We start from the raw sequence: 23,999 nt of genomic DNA on the forward strand, positions 1-23,999 counted from the left end.
CATATTAATTAAAACAGTTCAGCACTTAATTGACCAGATAAACCTGCAGCCCGTTAAAACCAAGACTGAGAGCCATGATAGTATTTTTATATAACTCTGTGATCTTTCTGGACTGGGTTTAAAGAAATATTATTTGAAAAGTATGCAGTGAACTTGCCCTGTTTGCTTATGGCATTTTCTGAGTCTGTGTCAGGCTTGTTGATGCTGTGTATCCAGTGTGTGTATGAACATTATATCTGCCGCTTCATAAATGTTTCGTTCCTGCGGTACTCGACTGGATTTTCCTGCCTTCAGCTTGCCGTTTACCTGATGGTTTTGTTTCCAGCACAAGGCTGTAATTACAGTAATTACTTCCATTGCATTTCACTCCTCTTACTACACTTGAACTGCATGCGAGCAGGCAGTTCTTTGATTGTTCTGTAAGTGTATTTGCTGTTCCTGTAGCTATCTAGCAAATGAGTTAACGCAGAGTTATTTATTTAAAGACTCAAAACTCTGATTGTACGCTGCACTTCGATAAATGCATATATATATATAAACAATAACCAGGGCAATAATTTAGCTAATTGTCACAGGTGATTCAAGTTCTCTATTTGTGTGATTCTGCGAGTTAGAACTCTGTGCCTATGGTTAGAAGGTTGCCAAATCCTGGGATTAACAGAGTGATTTCAATATCAGGTCCCTTGAGCAAGGCACTTAACCCCCAGTTGCTTCCTTCTTTCTCAAACTGCACGTAATTTTGCATAAAAGCATCTTGAAAGCAAGTAAAAATATATAAGTACAAGCTTTGCATGTAACACTGCACTTGCTCAAGGCCTGCTCTACAACTTAGCCATAATCCTAGTTTACCAAAGTAGTACTATATAAGTGTCAGACACATTCGCAGATATTTTTATCAACTCTAAAGATGGCCCAGTCCTGGTAAGCAACCATTACCATGGAGACAGCTGGAGGGCAGGCCACACACCTGGAGTGTTCAGTCACGCTCCACTTAAAGCTGCTCTGGGCCCCTCAGTAGAAAAGGCCTGGCTTGTTTGTCTTCAGACGCTTCTCCACCATGCCTGTCTCCAGATGATTCATGACTGATAAATAAGTACCAGCCTAAATAGGCAAAATGGGCACCGGCAAACGATGCCTTATGCCCTACAGGTTTCCACATCTTTGCAGGAGGTTTAATGTGTGTACATAACCAGGAGGATATTTAATAAATAAAATGAATCTTTCACTTAAGCGAGTCCAGATACTAGAGACCTCCAAAGAAATGCACCCTTCTGGCAGCACTGTAAAGACCAATAACAATGATCTGCTCTGTGTCTCCCAGCGAGTCTTACGGTGTTCTCACACCAGCACCTTTTAGTCTGGTTAAAATGGACTCTGGTTCTCTTTTCCTCTTAGTGCGATTTGTTTGGGCAGGTGTGAACACTGTAATCACACTTGGGTGCAAACTTAAAAAACCGTACCTAGACTGTAGAGAGGAGGTGATCTCGGTCCGGTCCCAAACACACTCTGGGGAGGTTTGTCTGTGCTGTTAATGTGAATACAACTCAACTTCCAGGTGTATTCAGTGAGTTTGAGTTAAATGGCTGTCATAGCCAGGTGCAATATGGCAGAGCATGCAAGCCAGTAGCAGTGGCTAGGCAGAGAGAGGGAATAGAACCAAAGTCTTCCTCGGTCTAGCAGAGAAATACATTGCCTTCTTGAAATCTCGACAGATTACTACATCTGTCAGCTCCTAAAATCAACTCATAAAAAGGTTGCTCCTGCCACAGTCTAATAAGCAGAATGAACGTTCTCACACGGTTTGTAGTAGTGCATTGTGGCTTCACTTGGAATTTTCAGTTTTCAGTGCAAAAGCAAACCAAGGGGAAAAGCTACAAGTTTACATTCTCATCACCTGATTTGAAACAGAAAAGTATAGCTGTGTGAAAATGCCCTTAGTGACCTAATTGTAGATCTGAGGTTATATATTGTATTTTAAACCAATGTATTTCTGAGTTCTGCATCGTATAACAAAGTTACATTGATAATGATTACTGCTTACAGATAAGGACGCAATATGCTTAAAATTCCATGATTCCTGAATATGCCACTTTGCGATGGGTCAGATTATGGGTGTAAATTATGGGGGGATAAGGGGGGTTGTAAACCCCCCCCCCCAAATAATCACCAATGAGGGTGAAGTTCTCAACCCTCCCCAATGCTCAGTACATTTGTGTAATTCCTGCACATGCCACTTTGCAGCAGGTAAGACCGTGACTCCTACATACATCATTTTGCGATGGGCAAGGATGTAACTTGACCAGTGCATTGCTGTGGCTGCTGCGTATGCTACTCCGCCAGATAATAATGTGACTTGGCAGTAAATTTCTGTGACTCCTGAATATGCCACTTTATAATGGACCAGGCTGTGACTCAAACACTGTATTTCTGTCACTCCTGCATGCACAACTTTGTGGTTCAGCAGTATATTCCAGTGATTCCTGCATGTGTCACTTTGCGGTGGGTCAGGACATGACTCAGTAGTTCATTTCTCTGACTCTTAGGTATGCCACTTTGCTGAGGGTCGGGATGTGACTCAGCCAGTGCATTTCTGTGACTCCCGTAGACTCCACTTTGCGGTGGGTCAGGACGTGACTTAGCAGTGTATTTCTGTGACTCCTGAATACGCTACTTTGTAGCAGATCATTTTCTGCAGTAAAAGTAAAGTAATTTATGTGGTTGCTGAAGATTAGAAATGTGTGGGTGAAACCACTGGACTCTAATATAAACCGGGGTTAACCACTCAAGGGTTAATGAGAGAAGACAAGCGATAAGCAAATAAGTCGTGCAGAAAACTTGTACCAAATCAAATCAAGATCAAAGCCCAAAACATCCACATACAGACTCTCCTCCAGCTGAAACAGGCTTCATATTTGCCTCCTGAATTCAGCATGATGGAGCATCAGTCTTTGGCCGCTGGGACTGGCTGCTGTGTGGGATTTATTATCAGAGGGAATGGAACTCCTAATGAATACTAAACCCCTCCCACAATTAGCACACATGCTGATCTTCTGCTGTCCTTCTGTGACTTTATTTCCTTGTGTGTGATATTCCTTTTCCTTTTACACCTTTATTTAGTGCCTCTCAAGTGTGTGTTAGCATGTGCCTATGTGCCTTTGTGCATATGTGTGAATGGACACCTGCCCATGTGTATGCATGTTTGTGCACATTTACATTTTTTAATCCACTCAGGTTTTTACGTATGTGCACGTGTGTCTGTACGCATGTATGTATGTTTGAGTATGTGTGCTTGCTCATGCATGTCGTGTGTTTATGTGAATCCCTGCATGCGTCTATATGTACGTGCCTATGTTTGTGCACTCGTCTGTGCATCAGCAGGCTCACTGTGACCCTGCAATGGATAAATACTATTGTAGAATGAATAGATCCTACCTACCGTTTTCCCAGAATGCACCAGTCTACTTTATTATATAATGTAATCTACAATTATATTATAATTCTCTGACGATTTACTGGGAACCTTCACATATTTGTTTTATTTTCCATTAACAACTCATCTAGTTTCTACTGTCCCTCTGCCTGCGCAGCTTTTTAAGGCAGGATTAAGGTTTCTTTGACTATCCAGCACCTGTGTTGCATGACGGAATGTCATCCACACTGAATTAAGCATAAATACCCACACTCCCTGAAGTGGCCACTAGGGTGCCTGATGAACTTACCCCAGCTTTGCCCTGTAATATTAATGGGTGGGGAGTGGATATATATAAACCCCTCATCCACAAAAATCACAACAGGTGCCAGTCTCCCCCGCCCCCTCCCTGGGGCTCCACCTGTCCCCTCTTTTCCAGAAGCACATGGTGGACAGCCCAGAAAGGATCGGTCATTCAAGAAATGGCATGTTGGCCTGCCGGGGGGGAACGGCGCCGAGCCCACCGTCACCGGATCGGTGGCAGCTGGCCCCAGGTGCTATTTTCGCTCCAGGGAGTGTGACAGCCCGAGGGGGGCTCACTCAGTCGGCACTCGACGTCAGGCCCGCCATGAAGTCCGCAGGAAGCGAGCAGGGCGGCCCCCCCTCCGACCCGGACGAGCTGGACAGTGGCAGCGAGAGCTCAGGCCGCTCAGCCGGAGGCCGCAGCCCTCCCAGCGGGGGAGGGAAAGGCGAGCAGCGTGGGAGCAGGGCCCTGCGAGGCCCCGCAGGAGTCAGCCGGCAGCGGCAGGCTGCCAATGCACGAGAACGGGACCGCACGCACAGTGTCAACACAGCGTTCAGTGCCCTGCGCACACTCATCCCCACCGAGCCAGCCGACCGCAAGCTCTCCAAGATCGAGACCCTCCGCCTGGCTTCCAGCTACATCTCCCACCTGGCCAACGTGCTGCTGCTGGGTGATGACTGCCTGGATGGGCAACCCTGTCTCAAATACCCCACTGTCCTCCAGGGCGGCGCCACCAATGCCGGGCCTGCCCTCAGGCCCATCTGTACCTTCTGCTTGAGCAACCAGAGGAAAATGGTAAGTCCATAACCTATGCTTCCTGGGTGTGTTTGCTGACAGCCTGCAGGTATGTATTGATTCCTCTGCCATCTGCCTTCTGGCTGGAGGATAAACCATAGAGGCATTTCATTAAAAAAAAAAAAAAAATCTGTTTTCAGGAGCCCAGGTGGATGATGTGGAAAGTAAAAAAAAAAAACTGTAACCTTGCTAGTTTACTTTATTTGTCCTCGAGGAGCAGAGAGTATTATGCCAGGATTTTAATGCATTTATAATACAGAAATAATAATAAAAAAATACTTGATTTTAATTGCTTTTCTAAACAGCTGAGTGTAATTGAATAATTACTCTTGACAACATGTGTTGTGCAGTGCTTAGGGCCTGAAGCTCTTTCAGGGTCGATTTAACGGTGATTAGTATGTAAACGAACACAGAATAGCTGACCTGTATAAAGGATAAATTAATCTACATATATATTAATCAAGGGCCCGTAATCATACTGTGACGGTGCGATTTTGCGTTAGCAAAATGACAAGATCTATGTTTAAGATAAAACAAGTATATCAGCTTAACAAAGGAGTGAGTGAGCTGTTTGCCTTTGCAGGTACGAGACGGGGAAACTCACGGCGCAGTCTGACACAGATATGGAGATCTGGATGATACATACACTTATGTTTACATGTAAAGAGTATATTTTTGTAAAGGGGGAATGGAAACCCACTGAATTGCACTTTGAGTTTACAGATTTGTCTGCTTTGTTTTGGTGAAATGTAACGCGAGAGCGTGTGTGAAGTTGCTATTTGGGGATTAGAAACGCTAGACAGCCTGTCCTCGCTGTCCAATCACATGTAACCTGCCAATAGTGGCTGTCATGCTAAGTCACTCTTTTCATATGCCGTGGGGGGGGGGGGGGGGGGACAACTGGCACTTACAGGTATTTAATGTGCAGCCTGTCTGAATTTCAATGTAATTTTAAACTAGTGATGGTAATTGTTGGGGGTGTAAAATGGGTGCTGAATTATTTTACAGGGGAGGGAGGCAGGAGTTAAGCACTCTTAACAGCAGGAGGCGCTCTTGCCTCTTTTTTATTATGTAGAAAGTTAGCGTGACATACAGACAGGGGAAAATGTTTACCTGCACATGTTTGAACCACACATGATTGTTCCTGTGTGAAATGTGATTTTTGTTTGAAAAGCACTTTTACGAACATTGCTGCTATCCAAAAGCCATTGTGATCCATAGCATTTTTACTTTTGTATTTATTTAGTAGATGCTTTTATCTAAAGTGACGTACATTTGACAAAGCAGGGTCGGCCAGTCCCTGGAGCAACTGCAGGTTAAGGGCCACGCTCAGGGGCCCAGTGATGAAATTACTCTGCCAGCCCTGGGAATGGAACTGGTGATCTTCTAGGCTCAGGCGCAGCACCCGACCCCGCTGAGCCACACGCTACCCACATTTGTGAAGTAACCGGACAGGAAAGAGGATCGTTGCATTGGTGGCATGTTAAGAAAATGTGCATTTTGGTCAATTGTGTGTGTACAAAATCATCCCAGTGAGAGTTTTATATAAGCATTATGAAGTTGAGGTTATAATAGTGGGTATAATAGCCTCACACTTCCATGATTGTGGGGTGGGTGGTCTCAATCACGCCCCTGCTCTTTGGGTGGTGTTTGCACTGGTGTCCTCCTGCAGCTTAATTATATGCAGCCCTAGACTGATGAGCATCCAGTCCAGGGTGTTCCAGCAAAAGCGCTTGGGGGATGGATGCAACCACCATTACTTGTGTGTTTAAAAAAAAATGTATTTGTGGGCCTACCTCTAAAAGCATTTAACTGTGCCAATGTACTTGAATTACTCAACATATGTCCAAATATTGTCCTTTGCACAGAGATGTATTTTTGTATGACGAATTACTGCAGTCAACCACTATCTTTCCTGCACATTAAACGTGTTTGAGTAGTTGGACTGGACTATTTGTATGTGTGGGATAAGTTGATGGCTCAAATACCTCTGATTCAATTTGACATCTCAATTGAATTCCAGGTTTCATTCCTGTGCTGCTTTAGAGCCCTCTGGTGGAAATACAGCAGTACGACAAGCGCAAAAAAAAAAAAAAAAAAAAACTACTGTACTGACATTCAGTGTTAGTTATAAGATGACTAACTTGCTGAAAAGCAGAACACTCAGTCATCTGGGATAGTGTTTGGTCCTTGCAAGCTGCCCCTAGTGTAATACTGCTGTAGGTGTTCTTTGCAATTCAGCATGTGCGCATTCAAGCAGGGTTTACTCTGCTGTACAGCTGGTTCATGCAATGCAAAATCCCCTTGGGGGGGAACAAATAAAATCATTTGTTCAAAGACATGACACGCACAACTCTGACTATAAAATAGGTGATACCACTTGAACTGGACTACCCCAGACACTAACAAACAGAACTGGCAAATATGCACTCCGTGAAGTGTAAACTTTTATTAGATACAAAAAAGGGAGATAAAATAAAAGTGGTGGTTAAAGCCCTTAAATCACACCTAAACATTACAGCGGATAACACAGGAGGTAGAAGAGGGGGAAAAAAAAGGACTAAAGACAAGCACTCCTGTAACTACTGCTCCTGCTGCTACCGTTTAAAAGAAGCTCGGGACTCCAGCTCAGTCGGCCTCCTCTTCATCAGACTCCGACTCTGCAAAGAAGAGGTGCATCTGAAAGCACTGCGGACACGAAACCTCCCGCTTAAATCAGATAGCTACGCAAGCTCAGGGTTTAAACTAGTTCCAGGCAAAACAGCACTTCAGCAAATCAAGCATCAGAAGTACAGCTAAATATGCTTTGTAAAAGTAGAAAGTAAATTATATTTATAAAGCACATTAAGAACATCTTCAAATTGGCGCACAACTCAAACCATCAAAAAACAACCTCAATGGACTAGCAAGAGACAAAAACACCCCAAAGGGGAAAAACATTCATACTCCAAGTAGTTATCAGCTGTAGTTTCAATAAAAAAGTAGGCCTTTTGTAGGTTACACATCCAGACAGTGTTGAATTAACATGTACGGCTAACTCCAAAGTTGGCCAGGCTGGTGAGTTTCACATCAGCTCTAGTTTACAGATTTTAGATGAATGACAACTAAATTCTGATAAGCGCCAGCACAAAGCAACCGTGTGAGTACACAAACACTGGATATTACCTTCCTCCGCATTTCTCAGCCACTCCACGAATTTCTTCATCTGTTCCAAGAAAATGCTCTTTCCCTTCGGAACGTGGGCGTCCGTGTACCACTTCAAGATCGCCTCCTCGCTCAAGACGTCCGCTGCAGATGCAGGAACGTGAACCAGACAGGTCAGAAACTTTGACTACCTGCAGGACCAGGGGCTAGAGGAGAAGCTGCAACGTACCTTTGTAGAGCAGCACCACGATCTTCTGGAAGGCCTTCATGAAGTGGATATTGTCATAGCAGTACTCCTGGATCTTCAACAGCAGCGTGAGCTCTGACAGGCCCTGGGAGGTGAAGGCCTTCAGGAGGGGGCTGTATTGCTGAGGACAGAAAACACCAGGAGTAAATGAGAGCCAAATCAAGCTGGAGGCAGCAAAGTCAGATGGAAAGTTGTGTGTGTGACGCTCAATGACAGATGGAGTTCAGATCCTGAAATGTTGTGTTTCAACTAACCAATTGAGTTTAGTGAGTCCCAGTCACAGTACTCAGCTGGCTGGCTGAGAAAAAGTCATGGTGTGGATTTGTACTTTCTGGATCTAAACATTCCACCTTTCCACCTGTCATTGAGCGGCACACTTAGTGTGCCGTTCATAGACAAGCTTCTTTAAGAATCTAGCTGGCAGTACTGGTGGAAATCCCACTTGGATTTACAAGAGCTCATTAATTTGAGAAATACCATCAAATTAAAGTACATGGGCAGGGCGGGTGACATGGGAGTGTTCTGCACCAGTGCACTTCTGCTTAACACTGCCCGGTGGCATACCTTCAAGTGTTTGATGGCTTGTTCTGTGACCAGCTCTTCCTTCTTGTTCCACTCTACTGAGCTCATCACACTGGTCCACATGATGCCAATCATTGTCTGCTCGGAGATGTTGGACTTCTTCATCTCCTCTTTGACATAGGTGATGATCTACAGGGTGGCAGAGGGACAAACTAAGGCCACAGCAATCCAGCCAGACAATCACAGCCAGTGTTCCAGCCAGACAATTCCACACATGGCCAACAGCAATCAAAGACAAACCCTGAGCCCTCAGACTTATGTCCTGGCTTGCTGATCAACATAGAACCACATTAACAAAGAAAAAGGTACTATAGCATGCAAAGGAGGCCAGCAAAGATCCCACTTACGTCTTTGAAGGAATCGCCACGTGACATCTGCTCCTGCAGCTCCTTCTGCAGCTCCTTCCGGGCCCCAATGGATTGCTGGTTCCGGGCAAAGTCTGACAGTTCCTTTAGCCCAGCATCAGTGAAATACTTTGAGAAGTGCTCACAGCTCCGTTTATTGGCAGGGAAAAGCTCCTACGAAAAACACAAGGAAAACCATGTGTTAAACTTCACCCAGACACACATCCCCTAAGCTCTAAAGGGCGAGGGTCCAGGAGAGAAACTCCACTCACCATCAGCCTGTTGTCCATGCCGACCTTGCGGAGACTGACTGCGACGGAGTTGATATCCTTCTCATTTATCCACGACTTGAACAGCTTCACAGCAAAAGCTGCAGAAACACCTGTAGAAGGTGCACACACAACCCGCACCAATCAAGCTAAGGGAGAAGAGGTAGTCTGAAGGTTTTCCTCTCTGACCACAGTCACTGCCAGACCAAATTAGAATTAGTGAACCAAATGGTCTGGTTCAACAAGGCAGTCACTGACCACCCTGCCAGGCTCACAAAAGCTCATTTCATACCATGACATCCTCAGTCATTGTAAAGGGACTTTCCACAGAGAAAGGAAAGCTGGATGTGGGAACAGGAACAGTTACCCTCTTTGACAAGGTTCTCGTTGAACAGGCTGCTCAGGATGGACGCCGATATGTTCCCATTGGCCAGAAGGATGCCAGTCAGCATGGCCAGTTTGTTACGCTCAGATTCAGTAAAACCTTTCAAGAAGAGCAGCAGCTACAGGGCAGGAGGGGAGAAAGCCCTTCAGTCACAAAGCAACCGCCCACGTCGGAATTTCCACAGGCAAAAAAAAACGTGTCATCCAAAGATGCTATGTTGGCCAGTCAAAAGTAAAGAAATCCTTTTTCAATAAAAAGATTCCTAGTGACACCAAAGACCCAGGCACTGTGGTTACTCACCTTCTTGATCTCCTCTTCAAAACCCTTCTCCAGGTACTTATAACGCCTGATTAGTTTGTTAAAAACCTACCAGATAAACAGAAGTGATATTATGGCACCATAACACAAGTACCGGGCATCAATAAGCCATATTTGACAAACCACCTACAACAGTGGAGGGTTGTGTGGCTGAAACAAGTGTGTGAAAGCCACTGCTGCTTGGAAATAAGGTGAAGTAGAACCACCTGGCCCCCAGCCCCCCAACGAGCTAACCTGAGCGTACGCTTGCATTGTCTCCAGGTCTTCTTGTGCTGTAAAGAGACAGAACTCTGTACGAGTCACGTCATCGGACAGAGTACCACCCGGGGCTGAAAGTAGACAAACACACAATCAAGACCACATTTTAAAAGCCACATAACTACTAGCATCATACTACCACACGCAGCCTGGTATAATTACCCAGCATTCCACCAGCCACCAGGATGTCAAAAAGCGTCTCTGCATAGCGACGGTAGTCAAGCTTGGCGCCAGAGGCATCAAGGAACTTTGCAACTGCTTCTAAGTCAGTTCCAGTTTGATTCAGACCTTGAACAATACTTTCTTGAAACTGAGTAGGATCAAATCTCTCCTTTTCATCTGTTGAAGTAAAGCAGAATACATCAATATGGTCACAAGAATTACCCTTACCCAGAAGGAGCATTGAGCAGATTTCTACGTACCTCTTTTCCTAGTTTTAAAACGCTGGCCTGTTAGCGTTGGCTTTTGCTGCTTTTGATTATTCATAAAAGACACCCTGTGAATCAGAATCAAACAAGTTTCGTTACAATGAACATAGGCCTAAGTGCGGTGAAATGCTTTTATGCGTTTAAAGATCCATAAGAACAAAGTAAACGCAAGTGACCGATTTGGCGCTGACCAGAAAATACACTGAAAGTCACCACGTGACATCTCTACGACAATCTCACGGCATCAGTTTTACGAACCAATCGGAATATTCGTAAAAAAGGGGGATTCAAAGGAGTTTCAAAACGGAGCACCACGAGCAAAGACAGCGCGAGGACTACATTTCCCAGCATCCCCCAAAACTGGGCCATTCCATTTTACCAACCCAACACACAAGACGTGACTGCCTGCAAAATGTGTTCGTTTTCAACAATACACCATCGTTTTAAGAATTAGTTTTAACATGGCTTTAACATTACCGACAAATTGTGAAAAACCATGTCATGTCCTAGTCGCGAAAAGTACCACGGCCATTCACGCAGCGTCGTACGTAGACTCAACATTGTTTCCGACACATTGTTGCAACGGTCTTTGGGGAAGATGACTGCCTTTTTAATACATATATAGGCCTACAGATACGCACAGACATGACGAAATCACATTACACCCCAACCCCCCTAAAGAGTTCACCGAGCGACGACTTCAACAGGTTTTCTCGATACGTTAAGATTAACGCGCCCGCTGCCCACGCACAGAAAGTTCATATTTAGACACTCGTGATTTCTTCACACTAATCAGCATTTATCAAACGAAACTAAAACGCCAAGAAAAAAACTGACTGATCGGCCATGCTGAACATGACCGACGAAACCAACCCGGAACCTCAGATCGGTGACAACGGGCCCGACGGGGAAGGGCTCGAAGAACCAGTGTCGCCGAGATCGCCCTAAATATACACATAAAAAGATGCATCTCATGTTCCGACCCGACTCACGCACATTTTAAGCTTGGATATTAGGGAAAAGACTATTCAAGCCAAGGGTGCAGCGCTGGATCGGATAAGGAAAATGTATTACGGACATCAAAAGACAGATAAAAAGATATCACACAAGAGTAAAAAATAAGACAAAAATATGTTTGTTTGTTTTATTTTTTACAAAAACAGTAAACTTACCGAAATGAATGCTGATCAAAAACAGTTGGAGAAGTGAGACTGATCGTGAAGCGACTCAAAACCTCAAACCCCCCAACCAAAAAAAAAACCAGAGAATAAAATGTAACCAAGTGCGGCGGCGCCAGGCTGATAAAATGTGGACCATCACACTTTTGCAGGGTGTGAGTAATCATAAACAAAAATAATATCAGATATAAATAAGACTATTTTAAGGAATGTTCTAAACAAAATGTTTTTATTGTATTACATTCATTATATACATTGTTTATTCTGTTTTTTGCAGTATATTCCTAAAATCTATAAACATTTAACACAGCCTCCCCCCATGTAGCAGTAGTTGCGATATTCTTCCCGGTGTCTTTTTGCGTCGACACCATTGTTGTACGTCATAGGGGGTGTGGGAAACTCTTTCGATTTACGGTCTTTGTTTAATAAACGGGAAGAAGTTCGCAGATTTTCGTTTACACAATCCCGAATTTATGATCGCTATTTTTTACCACTCACATTTTATTTCACGAAGAGACCATTCGTTTTACAGATAATAGTCTTTTACCTTGAAACAACAGTTAAAATGTTGCTGCTCCTGAACCGTGAACCAACTATTGGGCTTCTTGGGGACTAGGCGCAATATTGAGTGCCCAAATTGCCGGGGTATAAGTGACAAAACATTTAAAAATAATTTATTGTGTTAAGGGGAATTCCTCAAAAATCACAATGGCATATGCTAGTCACTGACAAAGAGAAGCTTACTAACAATATGACCCCCCCACTACAAGGTATGTAAGAGAATGGTTTGAAGAGGCGAGTATGGCACTGAAAGATTGCTTCCAAACTACAGACTGGGAGGTGCTATGCAGCCCACACGGGGAGGATATTGACAGTGTAACAGCCTGCATAACAGATTATATCAGCTTCTGCGTGGATAACACTGTACCGACCAGGAAACGGTGTTACTCCAACAACAAGCCATGGCTGACTCCAGATCTGAGGACTGGAGCAGGGCTTTCAGACCCAGAGACAGAGAGGAAACTCTGAGAGTACAGAAGGAGCTAAGGAGAGAGATAAGGGGGGGGGAGACAGCAAATAACCAGCAGAATAACACCAGAGGTGTGTGGAGGGGCTAAATACCATCACTGGATGGAGCACGGCAAGGGGGTGGGTGCGGGGGGGGGGGGGGTCCAGAGTCTGGTGAACAGGATTGGGCTAATAGATTGAACCAGTTCTTTAACAGGTTTGACTCAGAACCCGCCCCCCCCACACCCCAGTCCCAAAGACGACATACCCCAAGGAGCTGAACCACTTCAGACCTGTTGCCCTGACTTCACACCTGATGAAGACCATGGAGAGGATTGTACTTCACCACCTTTGCCCGCAAGTCCGGACCCGCTACAGTTTGCCTACCAGCCGAACATCGGGGTGGAAGATGCTGTGATCTATCTGCTGCATCGGGCCTTCTCTCACCTGGAGACTGCCAGGTGCACTGTGAGAGTCATATTTTTTTACTTCTCCAGTGCCTTCAACACCATCCAGCCCTCAGTGCTGAGGGGGAAGTTAGAGGGAGCGGAGTGGACCATCAGTTGTCCACGTGGATTACTGACTACCTCATCAGGAGACCCCAGTATGTGAGGCTCCGGGACTGTGTGTCTGAGGTGGTAGTCTGTTGCACGGGGGCCCCACAGGGAACAGTACTCACCCCTTTCCTCTTCACCCTATACACTGCGGACTTCAGTTACAACACGGACACTTGCCATCTCCAGTTTTCAGATGACACCGGATGTCGGTAGGGTATCAGAGGGGAACGAACTGGAATACAGGGGGGTCATCAATGGCTTTGTCAGCTGGTGTGAACAGAGGCATCTTCGTATCAATGCCAGCAAGACGAAGGAACTGGTGACTTCAGCAAGAAGTCTCCCTACTACACCGGTGAACATCCAGGGTCTGGACATTGAAACGGTGGAGGAGTACAAATACCTGGGTGTTCACCTCAGTAACAAACTAGACTGGTCTACAAATATTGAGGCAGTTTACAAAAAGGGTCTAAGTTGTCTTCACCTGTTAAGGCGGCTAAGATCCTTTGGGGTGGACAGGATCCTTTTAAGGACCATCTATAACACTCTGGTTGCGTCTGCTATCCTCTATGCTGTGGTCTGCCTGTGAAACCAGTGAAGAGGGCCAGCTCTGTCCTGGACTGTCCACTGAAATCCATCGAGCAGGTTGGGGAAGAGAGGATGCTGTCTTAGCCGACATCCATTATGGACAACACCTCCCACCCCCTGTATGAGACTGTATGAGCTCTGAGCAGCTCGTTCAGCAGTAGACTTCTACACCCACAGGAAGGAGCGCTACCGCAGGTCATTCTTACCAGTAGCTAAACTCCGTTTAGCGTGGTAATTTTACTCATCACCTGTCTAGCTGACGTATCATCTGTCTCTCATTGCTGTTACTGATTTGCAGCTTGCTTGTACACTGTATGTTTCACCAGGATCATTCACACCCCCCCCACACACACTTGTGTACATATCTCTGTACATTTGTACATATCTGTAAATTTTTTTCTTGTAATTTAAAATTTTTTATTTGTACTTAAAAACTTTGGTGTGTGTATATAGACAACTGACCTACCTGTTCTTGTTCTTCTATATTCCTTTTGTATAAGAGCTCTGTAACACTTAAATCTCTCATTCCTGGGATAATAAAGGTTTATTCTATTCTATTCTTTTCTATTCTATTCTATTCTATTCTATTCTATTCTAATAGGGAAAGAACAACACTTAATAGGTTAGCTACTTAAACACAAAAAAATCACTGCCTCCAAAATGACCACGGATCTAAATAAAAACTACAGTGACCTAGTCTCACAATAAATTATTGAGTGCTTCCTGAAATTAATGTAAAGGTGGGATACTGCTCTGAAACCATTTAGATTAAAGGCTTATACACGAAGACATAAAAAGACACTGGTGTAAGGAGCAAAAATCCTGGAACCCCGATCAATTAATTTGGTCTGGTGAGTTATTTTTGGTCTGATGACTTATTGTTTTACTCTTTCTCCTACACTCAGATTGGTTTATTTCTGCAGAAAACCAAAGGCTTCCTTCACCCCATCATACCAGTCGGTATCCATCTTTAAGCCCAATGACAGCTCCACATGGTCGTATAATGACCAAGCAATATGAAGCCCTTTTACTGGAGCAGTAGTTCCCATATACCCTGCTAAAAAAAAATCAGGAGAGCTTTCATAACACAAGGATGAAGGTGACCTCTCCAATCACCATGTCTAAACATCACATAAACTTCTATGGGAGCTACTGGAGCCCGAAGTATGTTCCTTAACAGTCTGGAGGATTTTCTTCTTGAGGTATTCTACTACACATAGTTCAGGGTATATATAACCACATTCTAAGAAATCTGAAAGTCACACACCACGTCATCAATATCATTAATTCTCATTATATAGCTGGATTACCAAACCACATTATTCATAGTGTAACTTTCACTGCATCTAACAGTAGCAATTGCTGTATTATTCATTGTATTTATTATTTTTTAATTTGTGCACTATTTTATAATAATAATAATGATACTGCTAATAATTATTATTACAGTAAAGTTCCGTTATAGTGGACTAGCTTATAACGGAATATCATCTATAACGGATGAGGTCCGCTGGTCCCGGCTGTGCGCCTTTAAGAACTTGCAGAAAAAACATCGGATAATTCGGACTCCCATATAACGGAATTTCGCTTATAACGGACAAACAATTTGGTCCCCAGGGCCGCTTTTAGCTGTAGTTTTGTTCAACTATATCGGACATGCAGGCTCCGCTACAAGGCGCATGGCGTGCCGGTGATATCCAGCGCAAATACGTAGTCGGGATTATTAATATTCATGCGTCTGGTCAGGTAAAGTTGGATTACTACATGTACAGTATAATAATCTGTACCACAAGTGTGTGCTGCGGTGTGGCATGAGTAAATGGTGTCCTGTAGTTGTGTTGCATACAGCAACTGTCGATATAACAGACTTTGGATGTAACAGATTGTTCTGCCAGGTCCCTTGACGTCTGTTATATCTGGATTTTACTGTATCCATCCATCCATCCATTTTCCAAACTGCTTTATCCTACTGGGTCGCGGGGGGTCCGGAGCCTATCCTGGAAGCAATGGGCACGAGGCAGGGAACAACCCAAATGGGGGGCCAGCCCATCACATGGCACAGTCACACACCATTCACTCACACACGCAAGCACACCTATGGGCAATTTAGCAAGTCCAATTAGCCTCAGCATGTTTTTGGACTGTGGGGGGAAACCGGAGTACCCGGAGGAAACCCTACGATGATATGGGGATAACATGCAAACTCCACACACATGTAACCCAAGCGGAGACTCGAACCTGGGTCCCAGAGGTGTGAGGCAACAGTGTTAACCACTGCACCACCATGCCACCCCTATTATTATTATAATGACTGATATATAACAATATATATGTTGTGTATTTCTGCAATACGTTGGGTCCCTCCTGCTGACTTATTTCCCTGCTTCGCCCTGCTTGATTCCAATATGTGCTCCGGTCCCCCCACAAACCTGCACAGGAGAAGCAGGAATTGAAGATGAATGGATGGATGTTGTGTATTTACTATTTTTGTATACTTCCAATATTTGCATGATTTCATAGCTGTTGTTGTTCGACTTTATACAAATGTCTTTCACTCACCTTCACTTGCCAAGTGTTAAGTGATTTGACAAAGTGATATTCATTTCATTTGACCACATGCTATTTAGAGACACTGATTCACCCAACTGGGACTATGTGAGGAAACGCAATGTACCTGAAGGAAACAAATCTGTTATCAAACCCACAGCCCTGGAGATGTGAGGCCGCAGTGGCACAGAAATTAGTGTAACTGCAAAGGTGCACGTAAAGCATCTGGTGACTTGGGGTGAGGTTTAGTCACTCAGAATAAAAGCATCTCTTAAGTATTAACAAGAACAGTGTCCTCTGGGACCCCATTGCTGTTTCCTCATTGGCTACAGCACCAGAACCTTGTCAACATACTTTCCTCTGCTCTTTTGCATCAGTCTAAGTGGCCTAGCGACCTGTCACATGTAAATCCAGAGCGCAGACACGGTGGCTTTTATGGGCCTAAATGGGGAGTTTAGTTTCATCTGAGATTGTAGCGTCTCTACATTTTGCCAGACTGTAATTGTGCTATTGGTGGAACAAAGCTTTCTTGTACCAATTGCCTTCCCACTCTCCTATGCCAGTAAAGTGCAATTTCTAGCTGTTAATTCTTGGTGGAAACTGTTATCTTGCTGCCACAGCTTTCAGAAATGATGGCATGTGAAGCTGCATGGATGTCAGGCTTTATGACTGACCTTTGCAATCAGAGGGAAATGAGGATGTGGACATTGCTCTCAGAAGTATATTGATACTGTCTTTCTGTCTGCGAGTTAAGAGCTTGTTCATGCCCTCTGGTCTTTGAATTACTCTAAACCTCTTGGCAAAGCCTTGTCCCAAGAGATTTTTAATGTGAAAACTCTTGGTCTCTAAAGTTTCCTTTATTTGGCCTGAATATGAGGAGGGTTGATGATTTTCTTCCTGAATGTATTTTTTTTCTGATGACATCCTGAATATACTGTTGTACACAATGTTTGCAAAGCACAATCAATACAAGACACGCAATATGATTTATGGTGCCCTGTAACAGAAAGTCACCCCTGATGACTAAGAGGTAAACACAATCCATCTTTTGCACAAAACATTGTAGTGAAACTCCCCCACCTCCGCACTCCCAGTCAAACTGAATGACAGATGTGGGCATCCACTTAAATCACATCCAATACAGAATCTACTCTTCAAAGTAATTTCATGACCTTTTATGAGCTGAGATACTGGAGTTTTAAAGTGTCCGCCAGAGTCTGCCTTGCATACCAGAATGAGGCTTCCTAGTCTAAGTAAAGATGCTTTTTAGCTATTTTAGGAAGAACCACATGGATAATTAAACACAAATCATGTAAGTCTCTAGCTTTTAGTGTGTTTCATTTATTATATAATGTATGTTTATTTCACAAATCATTGAAAGCTTTGTGAAGGGGGTGCATAGCTCAGTGGATTAGGATGCTGTGTTTGGGTGATTAGGTGTCTGTGATTGGAAGGTTGTTGGTTCAAATCACAGGGTCAGAGTATCTTTGCAGTGAGCAAACCCCTAATTACTCCAGGTCTGACTATGCTTTCTCACAAATGTGTCGCTTTGGACAGAAGTGTCTACTAAATAAATTGACATGAAGGTGAGGGCTCAGTTTCCCATACATATTGTAGAGAGGAAGTACTCCAGGTGTGAGGGCCATGACCACTTTGCAAAATTCTGGGTATTTATGGTTGAGGTGTCACATAGCACTGAGGGAAGCCAGCTTTCTTTTGTTACATGTTGCATTTACTGCCTGGTGCGTAACTACACTGTCAAGTAACACTGTCAAGACATTTAGCCCTTCATTGTCATCTGGATCCTACTGCTACAAGTCTACATACTGCTTACTTTATTTATCACTAGGAAACTTTGTGTAATGAATATTTTCTTAATTCTTGAATATCAGATGTGAATGTTTTCCCTACTGCCCTAACAGTGAAGTATAAATCATAAACTAAATTTGTGAGTGTAATATGATGCAGAGCAAGCCTATCCCTATGAACAAAGGACCAGTAAGCCGTGTCATGTTATCGTCTCAGCACGAATAGAATGAAATACTCAACCGCTTTGCTTGCCTGAATCACATCTCTAATGGATGATGTCAGTTTCAGCTGAGCTCAATTATATGGCTGACCTCATCTGTTTAACTCAAAAGTGCAGATCATTTAGGTCCAACTGCCACACCCTAAGAAGTGGGCCACACAGTCAGAGTGTCCGTAGGGGCCTGAATGGTAATGGCATCCGGTGCTAATCCACTCTCAGGCTGGTGTTTATTGTAGCCAGCAGTGGTGTTTACCACCACTCAAACCATGCATTTGCTTGGGGAGTGATGCAACGCAGCATGTTCTGCTAATCAGCTAGCTAGCTACCATCTTCTGACTCTACTTACTAGCTATTTATCCAGGGGCCCCAAAGTGACTTCTTGAGTGGCGCCACAGGATAAACAAACCCACCCGTGACTATAACATACAAACATAACCAAAGATACAACTCAAGTAATGCCACTTTAGCTACTTCCCCGATGGATGTGTGAGGCAGTAGCCATGACTCATGTACACACCAGAGAGGAGCCCCAGACCATTGAAGGGGACCAGCAAGATGGTCCCACTGTGGGTGACCTACCTTCCCCTCAAATCATTGAGTGGTCAACATAGATATTTTGACTAAAACTATCACAGAGAGCCAGTCTTTGAAAGAAAGTTCTCTTGGGCATATAATATGCATTATACACACCACAGTATGATGTATTAAAGTTGACTCCAGCTATTTTGAAGTGCTGTAACTATTACTATTACAATACATATTACTCCTACACTAATCTAACCCTGTCATATTTTTTGGGGGTATCTTATGAAAATGAACTGAAATTACAGGAGAGTAACATAGTAATTTTCTTTCCTGGCATATGCATGTACAGTCAGGGAGTTTAAACAATTACAGGAAAGTTCTGGATACCAGCCAGTCACTGGAGGCTTCAGGCTGCTATTCATTGGGATGAGTCGTGCATTGGAGTCGTAGCGACGGGCCTGTCCAACCTCGTGCCTCTGCAGGTTTTCACAGCCTTTGTGGAGGCAACATATCATTTGGCTTGCTGGGGGTAAACATTCCCATACAGATGTTGGCTGCTGGAAGGTGGACCCTGGGCCAATTTTCCCATGAGCAGATACATCACACGTTCTTTATTGACCTTCGCAATGTACTCGCACTGTACCATTATTAACTGTACTCTGATCATTAGTTGCATTAAAGTGAAAGTTAAAGGGAATCACGTCTGGGACCCTATAGAGAGGATGGGGGGGGGGGGGGGGGACGACAACAGCATCCTCTTAGTAAAGCCCCCATCCCAAATCAGTGCTTCACGCTTATTCATAAAATTAGTTCACTAAGGCAACGGCCATACACCTCAGCCGCATCACACTCCATTCCCAACACCCATCGAGTCTTAAGGCCTGGAAAGTTTATATAATTTTCCCATTTGTGTCCTTGCAGGTCCCAAAATGGCACTAAAAGGGTCACTGCCTGGAACTGTTCCTCAATGAGAACAGAACAATTTCGTTAAAAAATCAATACAGTCATAAGCAGATCATTTAATTTTGCATTACAGAGCTTTCATAATAAACAGCTCTGTGGCAGCCTATAGACCTTCTTCTTTTATCCTCTGCCAGGTAGTTCAGCATGGTAAAGATCCCCCGGTCATTTTACCTGCAGGCACGCTGTTGCCAGACTAGTTGGATTTGCCCGTGCTGATGGTTTGCATCAGCAGCCTACGCCCCTTTCCAGATTTGCAATGGCTTGCCCAGAATGTGTGGGTGTTTCACATCCAACGCTGCCACCAGCCAGTACATTCAAACTCAACTTACATAACACAAAGTTCAGGAGTTTATTTTCTTCCTCATGATCTACATTCAGTTGTTTTTTCCTTTAACATTATAATATACTCAACCTTTGATAAATAATTGATACACTGTTACACTGTACATTGTTACCAATAACTGGATCTTTTACCACTTTTCCATTAAAATAATAGCTGGATAAATGAATCATTATAGATCAGGTGTATGGATTTTTAAAAATGGTATCTTCTGTTCAACTAAACAAATTAATCACAATAACTGGAATGGGCAACTTGGGTGGGTCCAGTCAAAACCTTTCCCTGGATTTCGGCATAGAGGCATCATCGTGGTATGATGATGGCGGTATTATGACTCAGGGCTTCAGGAGTGAGGCTTTCTGAGCCACGTCGGTGAGTCACCTCCCCTCCGGTGTATTAAGGGTGAATGGGGGTACACGAGAATCTATGTCCGGGCATCCATCCATCCATCCATCCATCCATCCATCCATCCATCCAACCAGCACATATCAGTTGCCTATTCAAGTAAGTTTGTAGTGAATTTAATCTGTGGGACTGGGTCACACACACAAACACACACAGATCATAGCTGCAATTGAAACCCAAAAGCCTGTGAAAATCACCAATATGCGTGACAAGATTCAGTGTATCAGTCATTGACATGAGATATGTTTCAATAGCATAAGTGGATATCATTTTGTTGCCACACTATTAAAGGTAAATAGGGTACTTGCCTGGCAACTGGGTATAAGAATAACAGATGGCAAGAATATGGCATTTGAATCACAGTTGAATCATGCTCTATCACAGGATGCTTTATGTAACAGGTCAAAAACAATGCAATGAGTACATCTTTCACTGACTGTTATTGGTGGATCGAGATTATGATTTACTTATTGTCTCACTGGAATGAGAACATTTTAATTGTCAGCTCAGCTTTAGAAGTGCAAAGGAACGATGAGGCGAATTCTTCACCTCAGACAGCGTTACACGTAAAACACAAAACACATTTGCTGGCTAATTACTGGCAAGTAACAGACATGAAAAATTCATTTAAAACCAACAGGCATTGAGGTTATTATTAATATTATTGATATGACCGGCGCTGAAGTGCCCTGCTGACACAACAGCGCCATTTTCTGAAGGTATTGATCTGAATGGCTTCAGCTGCTGACAGCAATATTTAACTGACATAAAATGCTGCTATCTGGTCTCCTTTTTAAACAGCTTTGAAACACTGTGACAGGTTTAATCTACTACCCTATTAGTTACTATAGGATAATAGTAACCATGTTGGTCCCATCTGATTAAACCAGACTGCAGTTGACGGAGCATGGTAATTATAAACAATTATCAGTAATTATTATTTTAGGATTTGCCCTTTTGTTCACAGCACCGATGATCTGTCTTCTGGGCTGACCTCCAGAAAGTGTATTCTTCTTGGTTTACAGGCATGATTATAAACTGTGCTATAAACTCAAAGCCATTCCCCTTCACATCCCTCACTCTGGATCCCTGCCAGCCTGCTGGTCATTCATGCTCTACTCTGCGTCATATCCTGAGTCCAACACTATTTTTTTGCTGGCTCATCCTCTGGAATGTGCTGTTCCTCCACAGAGCAGTGTTAGAGTAGAGCACACACAGCAGTCCCGTGCCATGACTGCTTTTGGCTATGATGGGTGTGTCGATAAAGGGTGCTCTGAGGTCATATGCTCTGGCTCAGATGGGAAGCAATATTTGATAAGCCACCAAACCAGGTGAAAAAAAATGCAGATTCTTTAAAGAGGCCAGATTCAGTTCAATGTGTATCTGTACATAGGCTCTTGATGTCCCAGCTTTCCCCAAAGTGATGCCGCAACCTCAGAGACACTAGAAGGGCGCTGCGGGGGCTGTAGAGATGCCTATTTGGGTAGCACACTGCCTGTCACCCATTAAACATCGAGACAGTCGTTTGGGGCAATGTGGTTCCCCATTTGGCTCATCCCTGGAAGGAATTCAAGGAACAATGAACATTCACTTCCAGCCGAGCACAAGACACATCTTCAGATGTGCGTGGTGAATATCTGTCGCTTTCTGGGCCTGTAGTATGTCCCTTTTGTTTGTTTTAGAGCTCCACAGGTGAGAGGCTGGATCATTGGGGTGGTTGTCTTGGAAACGGGGGAGCATGTTAAGAGAGAAAAGAGCTTCCTGGACCCCTACTGGGACTTTCCTCCAGGTCTTCACTGCAGAGGTCAGCACTTCTTGGGCCTGGGATTCACCCAGCTTTCATTCACATTACATTTATTCATATCATTCATATCAGTCCTGCCATTTGATATATTTGCTTTTTGTGCTATTTTCTGGACCCTGTTGTTGTCATGTGAGTGTTGATCTGAGAATGCAGATTACATTCTTGAGAGTAATAAGCATGATGAAAGATAGGAAGCCCCTAAACCATCATGCTCATTTGGGTAATTCAGAGTTACATTTGATAACGAGGTATCATGATATTGAGCTTATTGCTTCTTCAGGAAAGAGTCATTACAGCTTGACATGTGTGAGCCAATGAATCATGGCAGAAATGACAGGTCTCCCTGCTATGCAGCAGGCCTGTGTGGGACATATATGCATGGGGAAAGTATAATGAGCGGGATCCTTCAGAGACAGGCCACCAGACACATTTCATAAGTAAACATCTCTTCTGGGAGATAAAGGATGTAAAGAAATTGTCTCAACAAGAGGCACATTTCCTTCATTTTCAGTTGAGCCTGTAAATGGGAGACATGCTGGATGGTCCTCGTAGCACCAGCGGGCAGAGCAGCTCTGATCTTCCTTCATCGCAGTAAATCCCTGCTCAGCGAGAAGTGGGTGTCTGTCCTTAACTTGGGTATAGAACTCAGCAAGATCACCCATCAAGGTTTGGTAGAGAACCTGAAGGCTGATAGATCACCCTGTAGCCTGCTGTCGCTGCCACGGCACAAGTAAGAAGCACTTCACCTATTAATAACAATAATCATAAGAGTGATGGTACACACACTAATATGCTAATAGGCTGTGTTGAAGGGGTCCATTACGAACATAATCTATGCGCGTAGATACGTGTAGTTTTTGTCTTATTTATATCCAGGTGGGGTTGGTGGCCAGTGCCCTGTCCTGGAGGATACGGGCATAGTCACTCAGAAGGAACCAAGATCCAAAGCGACTATGATAGTGACTTTGGGATTTTCAACACCTGGCTTTGGATCTTGGTTCCTTCTGAGAAAGACAGCAGTCATCGTAAACACGTACATGTGAGGGAGAGCATAAAAATATTTGTATGCTCTTATTAAGAATAAACATTAAATATTAATAACCCTGACCGGAGAAAACAGCTGTGAAATGGAGAGATAAAGATCAGTGACCACGATGAGATATTTGTTTGTCGGTAGGATACATTTACAGACAAATGAGTAATTACTATTATAGTATAGTATTATAGCAAATAAAAACCCACTATATTAGAATAGAACAGCAGACACCCACCTGTCCTGCAAGTTCCAAGAATCTCCCATAAACTGACAGAAGCTCCCTGATGCCCACAGCTGTGTGCACTGGACAGGGCCAAATCTATCTTTCCAGGGGCCCGAGGAATAGCTTTGATTGGGGGACCCGCCTACCAAGAAAACTGATGATAATTTCACTTCCACCACCACCCACCACCCCAGCCTCTTTTGACATGTTAACTTTGTTGCTCATTTCGTGGGTGTGGTGTCCTCCCTCATCTGACGCCCTAAAATCAGTATGCGTAAGTTGGAATGTTTGCAGTAGAACAGAACGTCTTTGATGT

At 43.9% G+C, this 23,999-nt stretch overlaps 2 protein-coding genes across 3 annotated transcripts; one reads left to right on the plus strand and one right to left on the minus strand.

Moving 5' to 3' along the window:
- Window positions 1-3,868: 3,868 nt before the first annotated feature.
- On the plus strand, window positions 3,869-6,447 carry si:ch211-246m6.4 (transcription factor 15). Its single transcript, XM_049018362.1, has 2 exons — window positions 3,869-4,508; window positions 5,092-6,447. The coding sequence occupies exons 1-2, from the start codon at window positions 3,897-3,899 to the stop codon at window positions 5,122-5,124; spliced, it is 645 nt and encodes a 214-aa protein (XP_048874319.1). The 5' UTR covers window positions 3,869-3,896; the 3' UTR covers window positions 5,125-6,447.
- Window positions 6,448-6,942: 495 nt separating this feature from the next.
- Window positions 6,943-11,808, minus strand: bzw1a (basic leucine zipper and W2 domains 1a). 2 transcript variants are annotated; one of them, XM_049018345.1, is made up of 12 exons: window positions 11,656-11,808; window positions 10,478-10,551; window positions 10,218-10,394; window positions 10,032-10,126; window positions 9,780-9,845; window positions 9,462-9,597; window positions 9,098-9,207; window positions 8,829-8,999; window positions 8,464-8,610; window positions 7,882-8,020; window positions 7,674-7,796; window positions 6,943-7,168 (listed from the first exon to the last, which is right to left on the minus strand). In XM_049018345.1, the coding sequence occupies exons 2-12, from the start codon at window positions 10,539-10,541 to the stop codon at window positions 7,137-7,139; spliced, it is 1,260 nt and encodes a 419-aa protein (XP_048874302.1). In that variant the 5' UTR covers window positions 10,542-10,551; window positions 11,656-11,808; the 3' UTR covers window positions 6,943-7,136. The 2 variants fall into 2 exon arrangements, with proteins under 2 accessions (XP_048874302.1, XP_048874310.1); XM_049018353.1 differs by lacking the exons at window positions 10,478-10,551; window positions 11,656-11,808 and having other exon boundaries at window positions 10,121-10,126; window positions 10,218-10,295.
- Between the last annotated feature and the right edge of the window lie 12,191 nt (window positions 11,809-23,999).

This window comes from Brienomyrus brachyistius, chromosome 1, assembly GCF_023856365.1.
Source record: "Brienomyrus brachyistius isolate T26 chromosome 1, BBRACH_0.4, whole genome shotgun sequence".
NCBI lineage: Eukaryota > Metazoa > Chordata > Actinopteri > Osteoglossiformes > Mormyridae > Brienomyrus > Brienomyrus brachyistius.

Coding starts and splice junctions, on each gene's coding strand:
- si:ch211-246m6.4 (XM_049018362.1), top strand. CDS start 3,897: ATGTTGGCCTGCCGGGGGGGAACGGCGCCGAGCCCACCGTCACCGGAT. Junction 4,509..5,091: donor TGAGCAACCAGAGGAAAATG/GTAAGTCCATAA, acceptor TTGCCTTTGCAG/GTACGAGACGGGGAAACTCA.
- bzw1a (XM_049018345.1), bottom strand. CDS start 10,541: ATGAATAATCAAAAGCAGCAAAAGCCAACGCTAACAGGCCAGCGTTTT. Junction 9,208..9,461: donor CGAGAACCTTGTCAAAGAGG/GTAACTGTTCCT, acceptor CACCTTCTACAG/GTGTTTCTGCAGCTTTTGCT. Junction 7,797..7,881: donor CGTGGTGCTGCTCTACAAAG/GTACGTTGCAGC, acceptor CTGCATCTGCAG/CGGACGTCTTGAGCGAGGAG.